Raw genomic sequence first — 20,956 nt, 5'->3', positions numbered from 1 at the left:
ACAGCCAATAAAACAACAGAAAATATATAATACATATAAAACAGCAAAAAGAGTAGAAAATTAATTCAATTGATGGCCTAAAACTTTTAAATACAAATTTAAAAGCCTGTTTAAAACCCCTGATTTAAAACCCAATTTAAAACTACGTTCACGCTAGTCCTGCTTTTCGAAACAGCAACGTCTTCAGCTCGCGGCGGAAGGACCTGAGGTCGGGGAGTTGACGAAGCCCCAGAGGGAGCTCGTTCCAGAGGGTAGGAGCCCCCACAGAGAAGGCCCTCCCCCTGGAGGTCGCCAGCCGACATTGTTTAGCTGACGGTATCCGAAGGAGGCCCCCTCTGTGAGAGCGCACTGGTCGGTGAGAGGCTAATGGTGGCAGTAGGCGGTCCCGTAAATATCCCGGCCCTAAGCCATGGAGCGCTTTAAAGGTGATAACAAGTACCTTGAAGTGAACCCAGAAGACCACCGGGAGCCAGTGGATATAACTTTGACGAGTCATGACTGTCTTGTTCTTGTGTCTTAAGAAGATCTTGCGAATACAGGATTTAATAATCCAAACATTTGCTTTATTCTGTGACCGGACTGTGACATTATATAACAAAAGTTCTCTGTTATTTGTCTGTTTTTACTCCACAGCATTTTCTTGGGAGGTTCATGATTTTATCAGTGGCAAGATGACCATTTGTATTTTTGCCAACAAATCCAGTGAATCCTCACGTTAATTCTGCAGGAGTGCATGCTTGGCAAAAATCCAACCATCGTAAGTTTTTTTTTTTTTAAATGCTCCCTTCTTCCTAGAAATTTATATATTGACAAAGTGCATCACCTGCAGTAGTGATAGTAATGGTTGATATGATTTTGCAACAACTGAGAGAGTGCAAACATTCAAGGGACATGAGATTTTTTCATCTAGGGAAAAAAATTACAGCAACCTATCGGATCCAATAAACAACATTGTTCTTTATAGATTCCTGACCTATGAGACAGAGCTGAACAACCGAATGCAGTCCATCCCCTTCTCGTGGTGTCTCATAAACCAGATTTTCTACTGAACTCATCTTATTAAAAGTGGGAAAGAGTCATTTGCCTGCCCTTCCATTGTGGGCCTGTACACCGAACGAGTCAGAAAGGGGACTAAGAAAAAATATCTACAGAACCCTCTCACATCCTGGACAGAAACTGCTTCAATTCCTCCCTTTGGGATGATGCTATAGGGCGTTGCATGTCAAAACAAACTAGATACAGAGACAGTCCCCCCCCCCCATGCCATCACTCTGTTGAATACCTAATTGCCACAGTACTGCCTAAGGATATTTACCCATGTAGTAGGGCTGCATTACTATTATCCTTCTCATCTTTTCTATTACCTTCTCCTATATGATTAGATCACTTTGTTGTTTGTATGTACACTGAGAGCTTATATACCAGAGACAAATTCCTTGTGTGGCCAATCATACTTGGCCAATAAAGAATCCTATCCTATCCTGTCCTGTCCTGTCCTGTCCTGTCCTGTCCTGTCCTGTCCTGTCCTATCCTATCCTATCCTATCCTATCCTATCCTATCCTATCCTATCCTATCCTATCCTATCTTCTTATTCCTATTCTATTCTTATTATATATCCTATCTTATATATTCTTATTATTATATATCCTTATATATCCTCTCCTCTCCCCTTCTTATTATTTCTATTTCTATTCCTATTCTTGTGCTATTCTATTCTTATTCCTATTCTACCCTACCCTACCCTACCCTACCCTACCCTCTTCTTATTATTCCTATTCCTATTCCTATTCCTATTCCTATTCCTATTCCTATTCCTATTCCTATTCCTATTCCTATTCTATTCTATTCTATTCTATTCTATTCTATTCTATTCTATTCTATTCTATTCTATTCTTATTCCTATTCTACCATACCCTATCCTATCCTATCCTATCCTACCCTACCCTATCCTATCCTACCCTACCCTACCCTACCCTACTCTATTCTTATTCCTGTTCTATTCTACTCTACTCTACTCTAAAGATGAATTAAACGGTCTCAACTAGGCATGCTTTTTTCTATACCAATATGCCTCAGCCATCAGCACAGAATCATACCAAATAATAGAGTAAAACGTAAGTACTGTATTTGCATTTCAGAAAATCATCATTGTCTGTCATTTGGAAAGCAAAAGAAAAAAAGGTAAGAATTCACCAGAGCAATGCAGCTCATGGATTTATTTACAGATGATTTAGAACAACAATCATAACAGTCATAACTCTTATCTTATAGTCTCAATAGTCTATCAAGAAAAACAATCCTAGATTCTGAGCCATTAATGGTCTACCAAGAAAAAATAATCTTATATTCTGAACTAGCGCTGTGAAGAACCACCCCAGATTTAATTATTGCAATCAATCAATCAATCAATCAATCACACTTAGGAATCTGAACTAGAGAAGCCAGCAAGCTGATGCAGCAAGAGTTGGATTCCCTCATTAGATATCTTCCAGCTTTATCTGCCCAAGAGAGTGGAGCCTTGTGAGACACTCTACCAATGATACATTACATTCTAGAATATTCCCATCTTTCTCCTTCCTGATTTAACTCGGATAGCATCAGACAGAGCTCCACAGACATAGATGTGGAACTGTCCAAGGTCCTGAACACTAAATACTTCTGTTCTCTCTCTAGTCTAGCCAATATAGCATCTGACATACACAGTTCAGCATTTCTCTTCCTAAAGCAGAGGTGAAATCCAGCAGGTTCTGGAGAACCGGTAGCGGAAATTTTGAGTAGTTCGGAGAACCAGCAAATACCACCTCTGGCTGGCCCCAGAATGGGGAGGGAATGGAGATTTTGCAGTATCCTTCCCCTGCCACTCCCACCAAGCCATGCCCACCAAGTCACATGTGATGATGAGAGGAGCTCCGTTCACAAAGTTTCATATCACCATCAGATCTTTTCACAATGTTGGGGTGTTGCCAAATTCCAGCCCTTTAGTAGCATTTCATCTTGTGACTTGGGTTGCCATCGAAACTGTGACATGTGTTCTCCTATCCCAGTGGTTCTCAACCTTTATAGTGCTGTGACCCCTTTAATACAATTCCCCACGATGTGGCGACCCCTTTAATACAATTCCCCATGATGTGGTGACCCCAACCATAAAATTATTTTTGTTTTGAATTTATCACGTCTGAAGCCGTATTGGCTAGCGATCTGAACTGCTTGCGATTGCCTTGAGGACAGAGACATTAAAGCGGAGACTCCTCCCCTATTAAGTTTATCGCGCCTGAAGCCGGATTAGGCTAGCGATTGGGATTGATTGCAACTGGCTTGAGAGGGAGACATCAGAACAAAGATTTCTCTCTTTTTTAATTCATCGTGCCTGAAGCCGAATTCGGCTAGCGATTTGAAGAGCCTGCAGCTGGCTTGTGGAATCAACCATTGGAGTGCGATTCTTCGACTCGCAAGTATACTTCCCATATTTCCAATGGTCTTAGGTGACCCCTGGCAAATCGTCATTCGATCCCCAATGGGGTCGCAACCCACAGGTTGAGAACCACTGTCCTATCCCATGTCCTTTATATAGTCACATCAAAGGAATATATAGATCAACTGCTTTTGAGGTTCCCAGGAAGAAATTGTTTACAATATTTTATTTAATTTAACTGCCTTGCAGATATGAGTTCAGAGGTAAGTAAAATGGCTGCCAAGTTCTTTTATGTTGTTATTAAGACGAGCGCCCAATTATGGTAGATGCAACTGAGCTGAGTGCATTAAGCTGACTTTTATTTTAAGTAAGATGCTCCAGTTGTGATGTAATTGCATTTTTGTTTAGTGGCCAAAGGGCAATAATTCATTGATTCACATTCCAATGTGCAAATGAATTTGTTTGTTTGTTTCAAGCAAATTAGATTTTTTTTTTCAAAAACCTGCATTTTTTTTTCAGCTAGAGTTTTTTTTAAATCCAAACTGATGGCTTGCATTGTTTGACTCGTGATGAGTCTTTCCTAAAGCGGAATAGCAATGGCAATAGCAATAGCACTTAGATTTATATACCACTTCATAGTGCTTTGCAACCCTCTCTAAATGGTTTGCAGAGTCAGCGTATTGCCTTAAACTGTCTGGTTCATCATTTTACTAACCTAGGAAGGATGGAAGGCTGAGTCAACCTTGAGCTGGTCAGAATCGAACTGCTGGCAGTCGGCAAAATTAGCCTGCAATTTTGCATCTAACCACTGCACCACCACGGCTCTTATCAATATATGGCATGCTTATATGAAACTATATAAATCACAGATTGCATATATATTTCTGGGCATTTTTATTGGCAATTACTCAGAAGTTTTGGGGGATATTGCAATTTACATACAATATCCACCCATTTCATTTTCTTTTATGTACACTGAGAGCATATGCACCAAGACAAATTCCTTGTGTGTCCAATCACACTTGGCCAATAAAAAATTCTATTCTATTCTATTCTATTCTAACTTGATTTTGAAGGTGGTTTTCTTGTAAGTAATTGTTTAGAAGAAATCGCTGGGTGGAATGTAATCAGAGCACTAATATTTCTAAATGGATGTTATAATAGACATCGGTATTATCCTAAATCAACTAAGTCCCATTAAGTTTGTTTTTGTCTGACTCCAGAATGGATGTTTTGAGAATTCCTTCAATAGGGCTGGGTTTGGTCACATTTTGGTTAGGTCTGCCATATTCGAAATATTTATCACCATTTTTAAAAGCTAACATGGGTCTTTTCTCTTTTTCTTCATACTTAATGAATTTTAGCAAACAGAGGATCAATTTTTTTTCCCTACAATCCTCCAGCATGCAGTCCGATGTTCTTCTATTTTCTGACTCATAAGGCAGGCAGGCCTTTGATTACATCTATGGCTTCAGGATTTGCTCCATTATCTCTGGTTTCCATGGCAGCTGCATCTCTTTCCAGGGGTTTCTCTATAAGTCATCCACCCTTTTCTTCATCTCTGTTTTCTGTCAGCTAGGAGCCAATCTAAGCCTTAACTTAATTTTAGAAGCAAAATTTGAACAAGGTGCATGAGTGTAAAAGATAGATTGATGAATGAGTCAATGTCTGGGGAAAGAGATATTTTAATGTGCACGACAATTCATCAGATATTTTGAAGGATGGGGTTCCAGGCTGCAGTTTTTCTCAGGTGCTTGGAGATGCCAGGAATCTAAGCTGGATCTCTGTATATAAAGTTCTGTATACCAAGCAGCCTTCTACTTGTAAGCTTTGGCTTCTCCTCAGCCAATCACAAGCATCTTTGACCTATAATAGATCTTTAAAAGTCCTTAAACGGGGCATGAGTCAGTTTGATCTAGTGGTTAAAGCAGCAACTAGAAGCCAGGAGACTGTGAGTTCTATGTTGCCTTAGGCATGAAAACTAGCTGGGTGACTTTGGGCCAATCACCAGGAGACTGTGAGTTCTAGTTCTGCCTTAGGCATGAAAGTTGGCTGGGTGACTTTGGGCCAATCACCAGGAGATTATGAATTCTAGTTCTGCCTTAGGCATGAAAGCCAACTGGGTGACTTTGGACCAATCACCAGGAGATTATGAATTCTAGTTCTGCCTTAGGCATGAAAGCCAACTGGGTGATTTTGGGCCAATCACCAGGAGACTGTGAGTTCTAGTTCTGCCTTAGGCATGAAAGTTGGCTGGGTGACTTTGGGCCAATCACCAGGAGATTATGAATTCTAGTTCTGCCTTAGGCATGAAAGCCAACTGGGTGATTTTGGGCCAATCACCAGGAGACTGTGAGTTCTAGTTCTGCCTTAGGCATGAAAGTTGGCTGGGTGACTTTGGGCCAATCACCAGGAGATTATGAATTCTAGTTCTGCCTTAGGCATGAAAGCCAACTGGGTGATTTTGGGCCAATCACCAGGAGACTGTGAGTTCTAGTTCTGCCTTAGGCATGAAAGTTGGCTGGGTGACTTTGGACCAATCACCAGGAGATTATGAATTCTAGTTCTGCCTTAGGCATGAAAGCCAACTGGGTGATTTTCGGCCAATCACCAGGAGACTGTGAGTTCTAGTTCTGCATGAAAGTTGGCTGGGTGATTTTGGGTCAATCAACAGGAAACTGTGAGTTCTAGTTCTGCTTTCGGCATGAAAGTTGGCTGGGTGACTTTGGGCCAATCACCAGGAGACTGTGAGTTCTAGTTCTGCATGAAAGTTGGCTGGGTGATTTTGGGTCAATCACCAGGAAACTGTGAGTTCTAGTTCTGCTTTCGGCATGAAAGTTGGCTGGGTGACTTTGGGCCAATCACCAGGAGATTATGAATTCTAGTTCTGCCTTAGGCATGAAAGCCAACTGGGTGATTTTGGGCCAATCACCAGGAGACTGTGAGTTCTAGTTCTGCCTTAGGCATGAAAGTTGGCTGGGTGACTTTGGACCAATCACCAGGAGATTATGAATTCTAGTTCTGCCTTAGGCATGAAAGCCAACTGGGTGATTTTGGGCCAATCACCAGGAGACTGTGAGTTCTAGTTCTGCCTTAGGCATGAAAGTTGGCTGGGTGACTTTGGACCAATCACCAGGAGATTATGAATTCTAGTTCTGCCTTAGGCATGAAAGCCAACTGGGTGATTTTCGGCCAATCACCAGGAGACTGTGAGTTCTAGTTCTGCATGAAAGTTGGCTGGGTGATTTTGGGTCAATCACCAGGAAACTGTGAGTTCCAGTTCTGCTTTCAGCATGAAAGTTGGCTGGGTGACTTTGGGCCAATCACCAGGAGACTGTGAGTTCTAGTTTTGCATGAAAGTTGGCTGGGTGATTTTGGGTCAATCACCAGGAAACTGTGAGTTCTAGTTCTGCTTTCAGCATGAAAGTTGGCTGGGTGACTTTGGGCCAATCACCAGGAGACTGTGAGTTCTAGTTCTGCATGAAAGTTGGCTGGGTGATTTTGGGTCAATCACCAGGAAACTGTGAGTTCTAGTTCTGCCTTAGGCATGAAAGTTGGCTGGGTGACTTTGGGCTAATCACCAGCAGATTGTGAGTTCTAGTTCTGCCTTAGGCATGAAAGTTGGCTGGGTGACTTTGGGCCAATCACCAGGAGACTGTGAGTTCTAGTTCTGCCTTAGGCATGAAAGCCAGCTAGGTGACTTTGGGCCAGTCCTTTCTCACCCCAACTCAATTCATTAGGCTGTTGGGGAAGACTGAGGAGGAAGGAATATTGTGTGTATTCACTACCTTGGGCTATTTGTAAAAATAATAAAGGCAGGATGCAAATAAATATATAAATAAATTCCCAAAAAAAAATCTGTGATCCGCAACAATTAATATTCAAAATAATGCCAGTATTCACCATAACATTTTTGCTTACATTCTCTGTCCCTCTCTCCCTCTCCCTCTCTCTCTCTCTCTCCCTCTCTCTTCTCTCTCTTTAGATGTGTGCGTGTGTGTGAACTTGCTGATCAGACTAAATGAATATCAGCAATGGGACACGGCTGCAGAAAAGGGCGAATGTAATTTTAAGCTTCACCGTTGTGAAGCAATAATTCCATTATGTTCTGCATTGGTTGAATCCTACCTGCATTTGACCAATGCTGAGCACCACATATGGAGAAAGACCAGAGACTAAAAAGGGCAAAGAAGGGCAAAAAGAATGATAAGGAGACAGGAAACCCATAAGACCAAAGGAACTGGGTATGCTAACCTTGAGAAAAAGTAACTGACAGTAGAGATGATAGTAGCCTTCAAGTCCCCAAGAGGCACCATGTAGTAGAAAATCAAAAGCTGTTTTTTTATCTTCCTAGACTAGTGATGGCTAACCTTTTTGCTGTTGCGTGCCAAAAGCGGGGAAAGTGCAGGGGGGGTTCATGCGCGCATGTGTCCACACCCATAATTCAATGCCCCCCGCCCCCAGCACAGGCATGCGCGAACCCCTCCCCGTGCTTCCACCCCTGCTTTTGGCGCACAATGGCAAAAAGGTGACCGGTGGACCCAGAAGGCTCGCTTTTCGCCCTCTCCAGGCTCCAGAGGCTTTTGTTGTGTCTCGTCCGATCTCACTACAGCCGGGGCCTTCTTATCTGCTTCCGAACACGGAGGAATGTCCTAGTATGCCTCCCGGCCCCAGCCCTGGCTCCATGCCCAGACAGGCTGAAGAGGAGAAAGTATCTCCAGCCCCCAGCTCTGGCTCCATGCCCAGGCAAACGGAGCAACTAGACCCCTCCCCCTCCTTCACAGCATGTGAGCCTGAGGGAGGTCAATTGCCAACAGCTGCAGACTGGAGTGACCCTTGCGTCAGAAGACTTGATATACGGAGGCAACAGAAGGAAGGGAGGGGCAGACCTGGATAAGTGCTGAGTCATGGAGCCACACCCCATGGCCTATATAAAGGACCTGCTTTCTGGCATTCTCTGAGTCATGCAAAGTCTAAACATATCTTGCTGAAGTCATTTTCTGGTCTCCTGTCTGCCTTGAGGACTTTGCTAGGACTTTGACAGAGCTGCAGAGGCACACCTGATTTGGATTTCCCTGACCCGGCCATCAGCAGAGGAGTGGGACATGACAGCTTTCTTGGAGGCTGGAGAGTGTGAAAACGGCCTCCTCCACCCCCTCGGAGGCCGAAAAAGCCCCCCAAGAGCCTCTGTGTGAGCCCTGTATTTACCTGGCATTCAAAACGGGCCATGTTGAGACTCCTGGGAGGGGAGGGCGGCATGAGTGGGGCCAGATGAAAACCAGCTATCCAGCGTGCCCATGTGTGCTGGAGCTGAGCTACGGCAACGGCTCGTGTGTCCACAAATATGGGTCCGCATGTCACCTGTGGCACACATGCTATAGGTTTGCCATCAGGGTCCTAGACTGTAGGACAACGCAGATGTGGGCCTCAATTGTGGGAGGCAAGGCTGCAGATATGCAGCGACATATTCAATTTCAGGGTGCAATCCATTTTGCAAATTGAACTGGTGGATAAGTACAATCAAGATTTTCCATTTCAATTTTTCAGAGAAATGTTACACATTCAAGTCAACTCTATGCTCCTATTTGATGGGGCCATTTTAATTCAGAGTCCCACGTGGGGCAGGAAGTTAGATTCACTGAGAGATATATTCTAAGGCTAAATGCCAAATTCTGGAATCCATCAAACTATCGCAGAGAATCAAAGGAGTTCCCCACTGGCACAACATCTGCCCAATTCCCAATGGAAAGCCAAATGGGTCGCTGAATGCCCAGACATAGGAAGACATATAAATGAAATACCAGGCTTTGAATTACCACATCAGCAATAAACAATCCTGAATAGGATCCACACCTCACATGGCATCTGCCAGGACTCTATGTAAATGGGACATAAGTGGCTAAGATGCTAAGCTCGTCAATTGAAAGATTGGCAATTCAGCGGTTTGAATCCCTTGTGCCGCGTAACGGAGTGAGCTCCCGTTACTTGTCCCAGCTTCTGCCAACCTAGCAGTTCAAAAGCACATAAAAAATGCAAGTAGAAAAATAGGGACCACCTTTGGTGGGAAGGTAACAGCGTTCCGTGCGCCTTTGGCATTGAGTCATGCTGGCCACATGACCACAGAGACGTCTTTGGACAGCGCTGGCTCTTCAGTTTAGAAATGGAGATGAGCACCGCCCCCTAGAGTCGGGAACGACTAGCACATATGTGCGAGGGGAACCTTTACCTTTACCTTTATCCTCCCCTCAGTGTGACTATGTGGTCCCACATCAAACTGTAGATCATGTCATGGCTGGCTGTAAGCTGAGGGCATATACTGGTCCACTCTCTGATTTTTTTAAAAATATATAAGCAATGTTTCAATGGTTAATGACATAGTTCCAAGTAATGAACTCAGGGAAATCAGGACTCCGACACTTTGTTCAGGTTCAAGAGATCCTTTATTGAGTATATCATATCGGCACTTAAAAAGGTGAAGCTAGCTCTGAATTATTCCCGCGCATTGTTGTTAGTTGTGAAGTCATGTCCAACCCATTGCTACCCCATGGATAACGTTCCTCCAGGCCTTCCTGTCCTCTACCATCCTCTGGAGTCCATTTAAACTCATGCCAACTGCTTCAGTGACTCCATCCAGCCACCTCATTCTCTGCCGTCCCCTCCTTCTTTTGCCGTCAATCGTTCCCAACATTAAGCTCTTCTCCAGGGAGTCCTTCCTTCTCATTAGATGGCCAAAGTACTTGAGTTTCATCTGCAGGATCACGACTAGCATGTATGTGCGAGGGGAACCTTTACCTTTACCTAATCTAGATGAAATGTTGAGAGAGAGAGAGAGATCAGAGAGAAAGACAGATGAGAGAGAGAGAAATTAGAGAGAGATGAGAGAGAGAGAGAGAGAGAGAGAGAGAGATGAGAGCAGTGGTGGGATTCAAATAATTTAACAACCGGTTCTCTGCCCTAATAATTTCTACCAACAACCAGTCCATCAAACTGCTCAGAAAGTTAACAACCGGTTCTCCCGAAGTGGTGCGAACTGGCTGAATCCCACCACTGGATGAGAGAGAAATGAAAGAGAGATGAGAGGAAAAGAGATGAGAGAGAAATGAAAGAGAAATGAGAGAGATGAGAGAGAGAGAGAAGAGAGAGAGATGTGTGTGAGAGAGAGATAAGAGAGAGAGATATGTGAGAGAGAGAAAAATTAGAGAGAGATGAGAGAGAGAGAGAGAGTGTGTTCATGTATGATAGGCCATACACTAGATCAGCGGTTCTCAACCTGTGGGTCGCGACCCCGTTGGGGGTTGAATGACGATTTGCCAGGGGTCACCTAAGACCATCGGAAATATGGGAAGTGTACTTGCGAGTCGAAGAATCGCGCTCCAATGGTTGACTCCACAAGCCAGCTGCAGGCTCTTCAAATCACTAGCCGAATTCGGCTTCAGGCACGATGAATTAAAAAAGAGAGAAATCTTTGCTCTGATGTCTCCCTCTCCTGCAATCACTCCCAATGGCTAGCCTAATCTGGCTTCAGGCGCGATAAACTTAATAGGGGAGGAGTCTCCGCTTTAATGCCTCCGTCCTCAAGGCAATCGCAAGCAGTTCAGATCGCTAGCCAATACGGCTTCAGGCGCGATAAATTCAAAACTAAAATAATTTTATGGTTGGGGTCGCCCCATCGTGGGGAATTGTATTAAAGGGGTCACAGCACTATAAAGGTTGAGAACCACTGCACTAGATAAATAAAGGAGTCTATTAATTCTTCCTTCATTTCCATTGTTCTCCCCAGTCCCACAATCCCAACCCCAACTGTTTCACTCCACCCAAAGAATGTCAAATTCCTCATTTTGTGTACTGAAACACTATGATACCAGATCATACTTGGTCTTTTGATCAGAGAGGTGGCAAGCCTAGAAAAACTGAACAGGCAGCAAGTCCGTTTTTAGAAGTATATCAAATATCACCAGATCGCAAATTCTTTATTGGATAAATGAGCAAAAATTGCCCACTGTTGCTAGTCAGATGATCTCATGAGCAGAAATGAACAAACTTATAATCATAGCTGATTTTTTTTAAAAAAATTAAAACTGCTTGCCCGCCATGTTTGATGGTGTATTTAACTGATATAATTACTTTTAATTACACAGCTGTATAATTTTCACTTAATTACATTCATAAAGTTCAGATTTAAAATCACAACGTTGGAACATTTAATTTTATAGCAACCCATCATAAATGTCCAGGAAAACAATGCCTCCCAAATGTTCTGTTGGCAACATTCAGAAACTGATTTTTAATTTTAATTTTGACATTTTTCTTTTTTCCTCCTCCTCCTTCGAAACAGAAGGACAGATTAGTTATCTTAAATCTTTTGCTTCAAATGACTGCTAAAATGAGGAATACAAAGAATAAATAAAACATGGGGGTAACTTTGAAAGACCAACAAGAGATATCCCGCCTCTGGAATGATGCCTTGCTAACTCATTTTTTTCCTCAATTTTCCCTCAGTGTACTGAGGGGCTAATATAATCTGAGTTAAATTATCAAAGATCAGTTTATTTTATTTATTTATTTATTTATTTATTTATTTATTTTGTCACAGCAGTATATATAAGCATAAACATGAAAATAACTATATAATATATATAGCATATATATGAGCATAAGTATGTAATAACTATATTAATTGGATATAATGAAAGGAAACAATAGGACAGGAACGGTAGGCACGTTTGTGCTCTAAGGCAGTTGATATGTGTACCTAAATATTTCAGATTCTTCCTACTACATAGCATAAAGGTAAAAGTTCCCCTTGCGCATATGTGCTAGTCGTTCCCGACTCTAGGGGGTGGTGCTCATCTCCATTTCAAATGCCGAAGAGCCAGCATTGTCTGAAGAGGTCTCCGTGGTCATGTGGCTGGCATGACTCAACCCCAAAGGCGCACAGAACGCTGTTACCTTCCCACCAAAGGTGGTCCCTATTTTTCTATTTGCATTTTTTACATGCTTTCGAACTGCTAGGTTGGCAGAAGCTGAGGCAAGTAACGGGAGCTCACTCTGTTACATGGCGCTAGGGATTCGAACCGCTAAACTGTTGATCTTTTGATCGACAAGCTCAGCATCTTAGCCACTGAGCCAAAGTGTCCCTTTTAAAAACCGAGGGATACAAAGAACAAATAAATCATGGGAGTAATTTTGAAAGACCACAAAGAGATAATTCCCCTCTGGAATGATGCCTTGATGGCTCATTTGTTCCCTCAATTTTCACTCCATGTACTGAGGGGCTAATATAATCTGAGCTAAATTATCAATGATCAGTTGATATGTATACCTAAACATTTCAGATTCTTCCCACTACATAGCATGACATCCACTAAATTGATGGCGACTTAGATGGTTCTTCAGCTGTCTGATGCAAGTAACCAGAGGCACTCAAAGAGCTAAGCAATTTTATTGTCTTCTACCTAAGATACAAGGATCTTTCCAGATTTGCTTTCCCCTGGGAACAAGTGTCAGTATATTCATGAACTGGAATAGGAATAGGAATAGCAACAGGTTAGCTAGCCAATGAGGGCTGTTTGGTAACTGAAACAAAGTATTTGTTGTATGAGGCCGTAAGAGACAGTTTGGAGCCTGGGCATGGCTTAACTGTTCTGTATATAAGCTTGAGAGCACTAGCTTCTCTCTCCTCCATTTTGCCTTCTCTGTTTTGTGCTTCCATTTTGTGTTATATTTTGTACTTGCTATTTCTCTTCTCTACAACATGGAAACACCTACAACGGTATTGTATATAATGACGTTTTCTTATGTAGATGAATCCTGCAGTTCATTTAATTGTGTGTCTGATTGTGTGTGTCCTGCAACAAACTCTGACAACAAGCAGATAGGCTTCATGGATCTTGGGGGAGGTCAAGCTTATGCCTCTTGAGGCTGTGCAAGGCTCTAAGCTAGGTCCTCACTTGATGCTTCCTTCCTTCCAACCTAGCTGTCAGTTTCCCAACACCAGCATGGTTAAAGAAGAATTCTGGGAATTGTAGTTAAAACACACAAGGGAGAGTATTGGAGTGGAGAAAGTTGGTACTGAAAGTGTATTATGCTTTCTGACTCATATCATCAGAAGTTGTGGGAGCTTCATCTCTTGGAAACTTTCAAGAAGAGACTGGGCCACCATCTATCAGAAATGGTGTAGGGTCTGCTGCTTGGGCTGGGGGTTGGGACTAGATGACCTACAAGGTCCCTTCCAACCCTGTTAATCTGGATCTGTATCAGATCTTGGCTTAAGAACAAAGAGCCTCTGCCCGTGCATTCAAAATCGTGTTTCTTATGGACGCAAATCAGAATGTAATAGAAGGTTGAGATAGGCATCTGTTAGAGGTTCCCTTGTCAGTATCCAAATTCAGTGAACTCTCAGCTCCCAAATTCCCAGAGGGCCAACCCAGTCCTCCTTGGGTAGCAATCCCAGTTCCTTTCCCCAGGTCTATCACTGCTGCTGCTACTGGTAATAAACTACCACTGTCTCTTAACCAGGGATGGGCTGCTGGGGGTTCACATGGGTTCGGGAGAACCTCTAGCTAAGATTCTGTGCAGTTCAGAGAACCCCCAAATCCCACTCCTGGCTGGCCCCGTCCACCCTGCCCTGCCCCTCCCAGGAGTCCCCATACGGCACATTTTGGATGCAGGTAAGTGCAGGGCACACACACAGGCTCAGGGAGGGTGAAAAATGGGCCTACTGGAAGTTTGGGAAGTCCAGAAACGGGCTTGTTTCTGGCCTCTGGAGGGCCTCTGGAGCCTACGGAGGCTTTTTTTCACCCTCCTGGAGGCTCTAGGAAAGCCTCTGGAGCCCAGGGAGGACACTAATGCCCCCCCCCGCCATGGTGCAGGAGGCTAACAAGGCCACACCCACCATGGCCACGCCCACTCAGCAACCAATAACCCCTTGCTAAAATTTTTGAAGCCCACCCCTGCTCTGAACCCAAGGTTGCTTCCACTTCTCTAGTTGCACAATCACAGAAAAATCCTCCCTTCTATTCCACAAGAACACCCAGATGTGTTTCTGCTCTGTTTTTATAGCTTTTCAGTGCTGGGCAGCTGCACCAGCTAAAGAGGGGTCTTCCAAGGACAGAAGACCCTCAACCCAGAAGCTATCTGCTTTTCAGGTAGCCTGGCTTTTCACAGCATCTTGACACTTTTATCTTTCAGGGGGAAAAAAGTAATTCCTTGCTTTGGATCTTCCTTTGCAAAGCAGGAAAGGTCTGGTTTAAATACCGTAGCCAGTTGAAGCTCTTGGCCATGCCTAAATGAGCATTTTTGATGATATTAACAGAGTTGGAAGGGACCTTATCTAGTTCAACCGCCTGCCCAAGCGGGAGACCCTACACTAGTGGTGGGATTCAGCCGGTTCGCACCTATTTGGGAGAACCGGTTGTTAAGTTTCTAAGCAGTTCGGAGAACCGGTTGTTGGAAGAAATCTTATTTTGTTTTTTTTCCACTTTACAGGGCTAATCCTGTAAGGAAGGCAGGAAGGAAACATTCTGGTGTTGTTTCTAGCCTAATCTGTATTGCCCTGCTTACAGAAACTATCTCTCTGGTTAACCCTTATTACATTGTAACAGCTAAGGTGAAGCACCCATCAACGTGAGTGATGTTGAGTTGGCCGCGCTCAAACGGTCACATGACCACTAAGCCACACCTACCCAGCTGGTCATTAGGGCAGAGAACCGGTTGTTAAATTATTTGAATCCCACCACTGCCCTACACTATTTCTGACATATGGCAGTCCAATCTCTTCTTGAAAGCCTACAGTGATGAAGCTCCCGCAACTTCCAAAGGCAACTTCTGTTCCATGGGTTGATTGTTTTCACTGTCAGAAAATCCCTCCTTATTTCTAGGTTGAATCTCTCCTCAATCAGTTTCCATCCATTATTCTTTGTCTTCTCTCCCTTGAAAACAGACAATAGGTTATGGAAAGAAAGAAATTACTATGTCACCTTGGAAAAAAAATAAAATATAAATGCATTTATAATTGATGTCAAATAATTGAAAATTGCTTTGTTATAATCTTTCTTCCTTCCCTCCCTCTGTCCTTCCTTCCTTCTTTCCTTCCTTCCCTCCCTCCCTCTCTTCTTTCTTTCTTGCCCTGTCTTTCTTCCTTCCTTCTTTCTTTCCTTCCTTCCTTCTTTCCTTCCTTCCTTCCTTCCCTCCCTCCCTCCCTCTCTCTTTCCTTCCTTCCTTCCTTCCTTTCCTCCCTCCCTCCCTCCCTCCCTCTCTCTGTCCTTCTTTCTTTCCTTCCTTTCTTCCCTCCCTCCTTCCTTCCCTCCCTTCCTCCTTCTTTCCTTCCTTCCTTCCCTCCCTCCCTCCCTCCTTCTTTCTTTCATCGTCCTCCTCCCTTCTCTTCCCCCCTTCTCCTCCTCCTCCTCCTCCTCCTTATTATTTCCTATTTTCTTTCTTATTTATTCACTGTACTTTCTTCTTTGGTTCTTCTTCTAATATTTGTATTACTGTATATTAAAACTCCCGCCCCAGGGGGTTTACTTGGTTAACTTCAAAGTCAATCGACTCATTTTCTCCTCCAGAGAAAGTATTACCATGATAATTTCGCAGTGCTGCTCTGAAATGGAGACGGATCAATTTCGGCCATCTGAAATCGAGAAGCATCTATTTCTGAGATTTCTTTCTCTGTGTGTGGTGTTTTTTCCCCCCTTCTTCTTCTGCTGTTTCCAGCTAAGCAGGAATTACTTTGCTGTTTTTCTGACAGTGCTTGGGTTTGCCTCTTTTTACTGAAAATTTCTTCCCTTGCTGTGGGAAGCTAACATTGCAAAACAAAAAACAAAAGCAAAAAAAAACACCCCACAACTGCTCTAATTGTGGGGGGGGGGTGGAAGGCACTAGCTGGCCCCACCAGCATTTATCGAGGTTTCAAATTGCAGTAGCAGAACTCAATTGAGTGTTTGGGTGGTAAAACTGGCAGCACACAGAGTAAGTGCGGAAGTGCCTTATGTCAACGTGGGGTTGTTAAGTACACCCTGTGGTTGGCTTGTTTTAATGCTCCTCTAAGTGGTGGATTGTGTGTTTTTATTAGTCCAACTGAGCTAATGGTACGATTCAGAATAGAACACTCTCACACACAAAAACAGCAGTAAAGCTATCAGGGGGAAAAAAAAGGGGGGAATCTGAAATTCCCACCCCAGCAAGACATTTAATAGGAGCAAACAAATTAAGATAAATGAGCATGCAAGAACTCCTCAACCGGTATGATGCATGAATCAGGTGATGAGGGGAAAAAATAAAATAGAAATGCTATATATTAACGGCGTGCTGTGGTGGGTAGGTATCTGCTCTTCTTCAAACTGCAACCAAAAACTAAGACCCATACTATCTCTTGGGACGTTTAGAATGAGAATTATTAGAATTAGAATTATTAAGATTATTAGAATTCTTTATTGGTCAAGTGACGTGGTGAAATCCAAATTTTTTTACTACCGGTTCTGTAGATATGGTTTGGTGGGTGTGGCAGGGGAAGACTACTGCAAAATTCCCATTCTCTCTCCGCTCTCGGGCCAGCCAGAGGTGGTATTTGCCGGTTCTCGGAACTGCTCAAAATTCCCGCTATCGGTTCTCCAGAACCTGCTGGATTTCACCCTTGGTCAAGTGTGATTAGACACACAAGGAATTTCTCTCCGGTGCATAAGCTCTCAGTGTACATACAACAATAGTGATAGATTATTATCATAGTCATTGTAAAAATACATTTCTCATAAAACAATGGATATGACACTTACTGATATTCGTGGATACTACAGTCAACATAAATCATACTAGAATAGAATAGAATAGAATAGAATAGAATAGAATAGAATAGAATAGAATAGAATAGAATAGAATAGAATAGAATAGAATTTTTTTTGGCCAAGTGTGATTGGACACACAAGGATGTTAAGTAAACAATATTGATCATAGGATACAAGCAGCAAAGTTATTTGCCTTGCTATATGCAAAGATAAGGAGATAGGGAATAGGGAATAGTTTAGTTTTTGAATAGTTTATTCAAAATTCTGCACACATTCTGAGTAAATGGCACACTGGGGTAACATTTAGTGGCCTAGGGCAGGTGTCTAAAGTGAGTATCTATGTCAATACTTTATACACAAAGTTTATCTCAATCCAGGTTCAAAACAGTGTCCATTCAAGGTTCTCGGTCCAGTAAAAAGCTACATGCACATATAAATTTGCATTAAAACCCTTCATAAATGTTTTGAAGTTGAGGAGAATGGCCTCCTGTGCAAATCTTGAAGGCGTGCATGGAGACCATAGTCAATATCTCCTTGGCCAGTGGAATTACTGAAGTTATAATTTCTTCCTCAACTCCAGATCAATCAATTGCTCAGTCAATCAATTCTAACTTGAGTTTTTAATCATGCAACCACACTGCCAAATTTATTAACTTTTAAGATGTTCCTGACTTCTTCCTCTTTTTGTGCTTTCTTCTTAGTTGACCACCTGATTTCAGGATGACTGAGGATTTAGATCACAGATTCAGTTATCTCACCTGGGAACAGATTAAAATACTGGATCAAGTGCTGACTGAGGTGATCCCCATTCATGGAAGAGGGAATTTTCCAACTTTAGAGGTGAAGCCAAAAGACATCATTCATGTTGTCAAAGAGCAACTGATAAAGAAACAGATCATTGTCCATGACATTCGCTTGAACGGATCCACGGCGAGTCACATCCTGGTTAAGCAAAATGGCACCAGCTACAAAGACCTGGACATCATTTTTGGCGTGGAGCTTCCAAGTGCACATGAATTTCAGGTTGTGAAGGAATCTGTCTTGAATTGCCTCTTGGATTTTTTACCAAAAGGTGTCAACAAGGAAAAAATCACAGCACAGACCATGAAGGAGGCTTACGTTCAGAAGATGGTGAAAGTATCCACAGATCATGATCGCTGGAGCCTCATCTCCCTGTCCAACAACAGTGGCAAAAATGTGGAGCTCAAGTTTGTCAACTCTCTGCGGAGGCAATTTGAGTTCAGTGTAGATTCCTTTCAGATCATCCTCGACACTGTGTTGGATGTTTACAGCGATGCGAATGGCCAACTGACAGAAGATGCAGAGCTGTCTGTCGTTGCTGAGAGCATGTATGGAGACTTTGAGGAAGCCATGGACCACTTGAAATACAAACTCATTGCTACCAGGAACCCGGAAGAGATCCGTGGAGGCGGTCTTCTTAAATACAGCAATCTTCTGGTCCGGGATTTTAAGCCAGCGGATGAAGTAGAGATTAAGTCATTGGAACGTTACATGTGTTCTCGGTTCTTCATCGATTTTCCAGATGTAGCTGAGCAACAACGGAAGATTGAGTCTTACCTGCGCAATCACTTCATTGGGGAAGAGAAGAGCAAGTATGACTACCTGATGACCTTGCGCGGAGTTGTGAACGAGAGTACGGTCTGCCTTATGGGCCACGAAAGAAGGCAAACGCTAAATATGATTACAATCCTGGCTCTCAAAGTACTTGGAGAGCAGAACATCATCCCCAATGTAGCCAATGTAACCTGCTACTATCAGCCTGCCCCTTATATCAGCGACAGGAACTTCAGCAATTACTATATCGCTCATGGACAACCGTCTATTATCTACCAGCCCTATTCCTTCCACATACACATGCAAAGTGGTATGGTGTAGCCGATCACGAAACCTCCTTGCCTTACATCAGCACTCAACCAACTCTACTTTTGCCCTTGCTCCACCCAACAGTTCTCTTCAAAATAAAGCCCACGTTACAGCAAATTTTCCCACCACTTTTGATTAGCAGGACATCTTTTGGTGTGTGTACCCACCTGTACATATGTCATTGCAAACGTCCATCTATCGGTCCAGATCTTGAAATAACCTTCAGGCAGCTTGGGAAAGATTGACTTGTATATCGGGGGTGTTGTGTTTTGATTAACTACACGTCGCATTCTCAACTAGTGCCGTAAAACGATGATCTCTTTGTTTCTTTTCATGTACCAATTTGTGTTCTTCTCTCTTTATTGCAATAGTTGACCTAAGGCTAGAAAAGGGTAGCCGGTGATAAGGTTTTACAAGTGTCACAAAGGGATGGGAGATGATGCCATGCCTGAAGAAAAGTGCAAACATCCATGAGAGTTCACTATGGAAGCAGCTTTCTTCAAGTTGGTACCTTTCTGATGGTGTTTGGTTACATTTCCCAGAATGTCAATCATTGCTGGTTGAGAATTTTGTGAATTAAAGCCCAACGTTGGATTTTATTTTCCTAGGCACCAGGTTGGGGAAATCTGGAATACAGTAGATATAGCTTTCTCCAAAGCGGCCTCCAGATTTGTGAACTTCAACTCCCAGCGTTCTCTCAGCAATGATCAAGTTATCTGGGAATTTTGGGGAGGTGGTTCAGATATCTGGCGATGCCCAGGTTAGGAAAGATTCTAGATGTTTCGTAGAGACTAGGTGACCAGCATGATTTCTAACAAAACTTGAAGGGTGAAAGAATGTTTCTGAGCATTTTTAGAAGTTCTGCTGTGGTTTGCAGAAGGAATTCCAGCCCTTTAATTCTATACTGTGAGAAGGTAGAAGTTGTCCTTCCGTATATTAATTGTAATTGGAAGTGAGGGATATTAATTGAATTAGATAAAGGCCTGGCATTGCCCGATTGAAGGATCTGCTGGATGAGGAATGGGTATCCCTCAACCCACTTCACTGAGATTTAAGTTATCGATGTCTCCCCTTCAAAGACCACCCATACAAAACTGCAGCTTGTGGCATCCATTGCCCCAACAACACCATACATGAGAACTACCAGATCACATGCACATAAGCCTATGCACATTCCATGTTTAAGTATGACCTCGATACAAGCATACCTCAGAATCATGTGGAAATGAAGGGCAGGGCCAAGAGACAACCGTAGCGCTGAACTAGACGGAACGAGAGTCATATCATGTTTATTCCCAAGCACAGACTTTGGACCCCAAAGTTATAAAACGTGCCTCCAGAAGTTGTGGGTGTTCCATCACTGGAGGTTTTTAAGAAGAGATTGGACGGCCTTTTGTCAGGAGTGGTTTAAGGTCTCCTGCTTGAGCAGGGGTTTGGGCTAGCTAGAAGGCCTCCAAGGTCACTTCCACATCTCTTATTCTGTATTTCATAAAGCTAAGAGAGAAAACAAGTTCTTGACTGGACAGGCAAATGTTGGTGTTTTCTTTGGTATGTTTGGATGGAGCAAGATGTTTTAGAAGGCACAAGAATGTCACTGAAGAGAATAGTCCTGTTCAATTCTTCTTTCATTTTGTCTTCAACAGTGGCCATAAAATAATGTTTTTGCCCTCCTTGAAGAATGTTTCTATAGCAAGAAAGGATTCACCTCTCTGAGACTAATGGTTAGATCAGGAGTCTCCGAACTTGGCAAGTGTAAGGCTTGTGGACTTCAACTCCCAGAATTCCCCAGCCAGCATGGTTAGCTGAAGAATTCTGGGAGTTGAAGTTCACAAGTCTTAAACTTGCCAAGTTTGGAGACCCCTGGGTTAGACTGTAATTTAG

The 20,956-nt window shown here is 43.0% G+C and overlaps 1 protein-coding gene across 1 annotated transcript; it reads left to right on the top strand.

The window, feature by feature from the left end:
* Positions 1 to 650: 650 nt before the first annotated feature.
* Positions 651 to 19,087, top strand: TENT5D (terminal nucleotidyltransferase 5D). Its single transcript, XM_058197074.1, has 3 exons — positions 651 to 757; positions 2,140 to 2,182; positions 17,893 to 19,087. Exon 3 carries the CDS (start codon positions 17,912 to 17,914, stop codon positions 19,085 to 19,087), a length of 1,176 nt encoding a protein of 391 aa, XP_058053057.1. The 5' UTR covers positions 651 to 757; positions 2,140 to 2,182; positions 17,893 to 17,911.
* Positions 19,088 to 20,956: the final 1,869 nt, after the last annotated feature.

This window comes from Ahaetulla prasina, chromosome 11 (genome assembly GCF_028640845.1).
Source record: "Ahaetulla prasina isolate Xishuangbanna chromosome 11, ASM2864084v1, whole genome shotgun sequence".
NCBI lineage: Eukaryota > Metazoa > Chordata > Lepidosauria > Squamata > Colubridae > Ahaetulla > Ahaetulla prasina.
The sequence above is the reverse complement of the archived record's forward strand: the minus strand, read 5'-3'. Positions and strand labels throughout refer to the sequence as shown.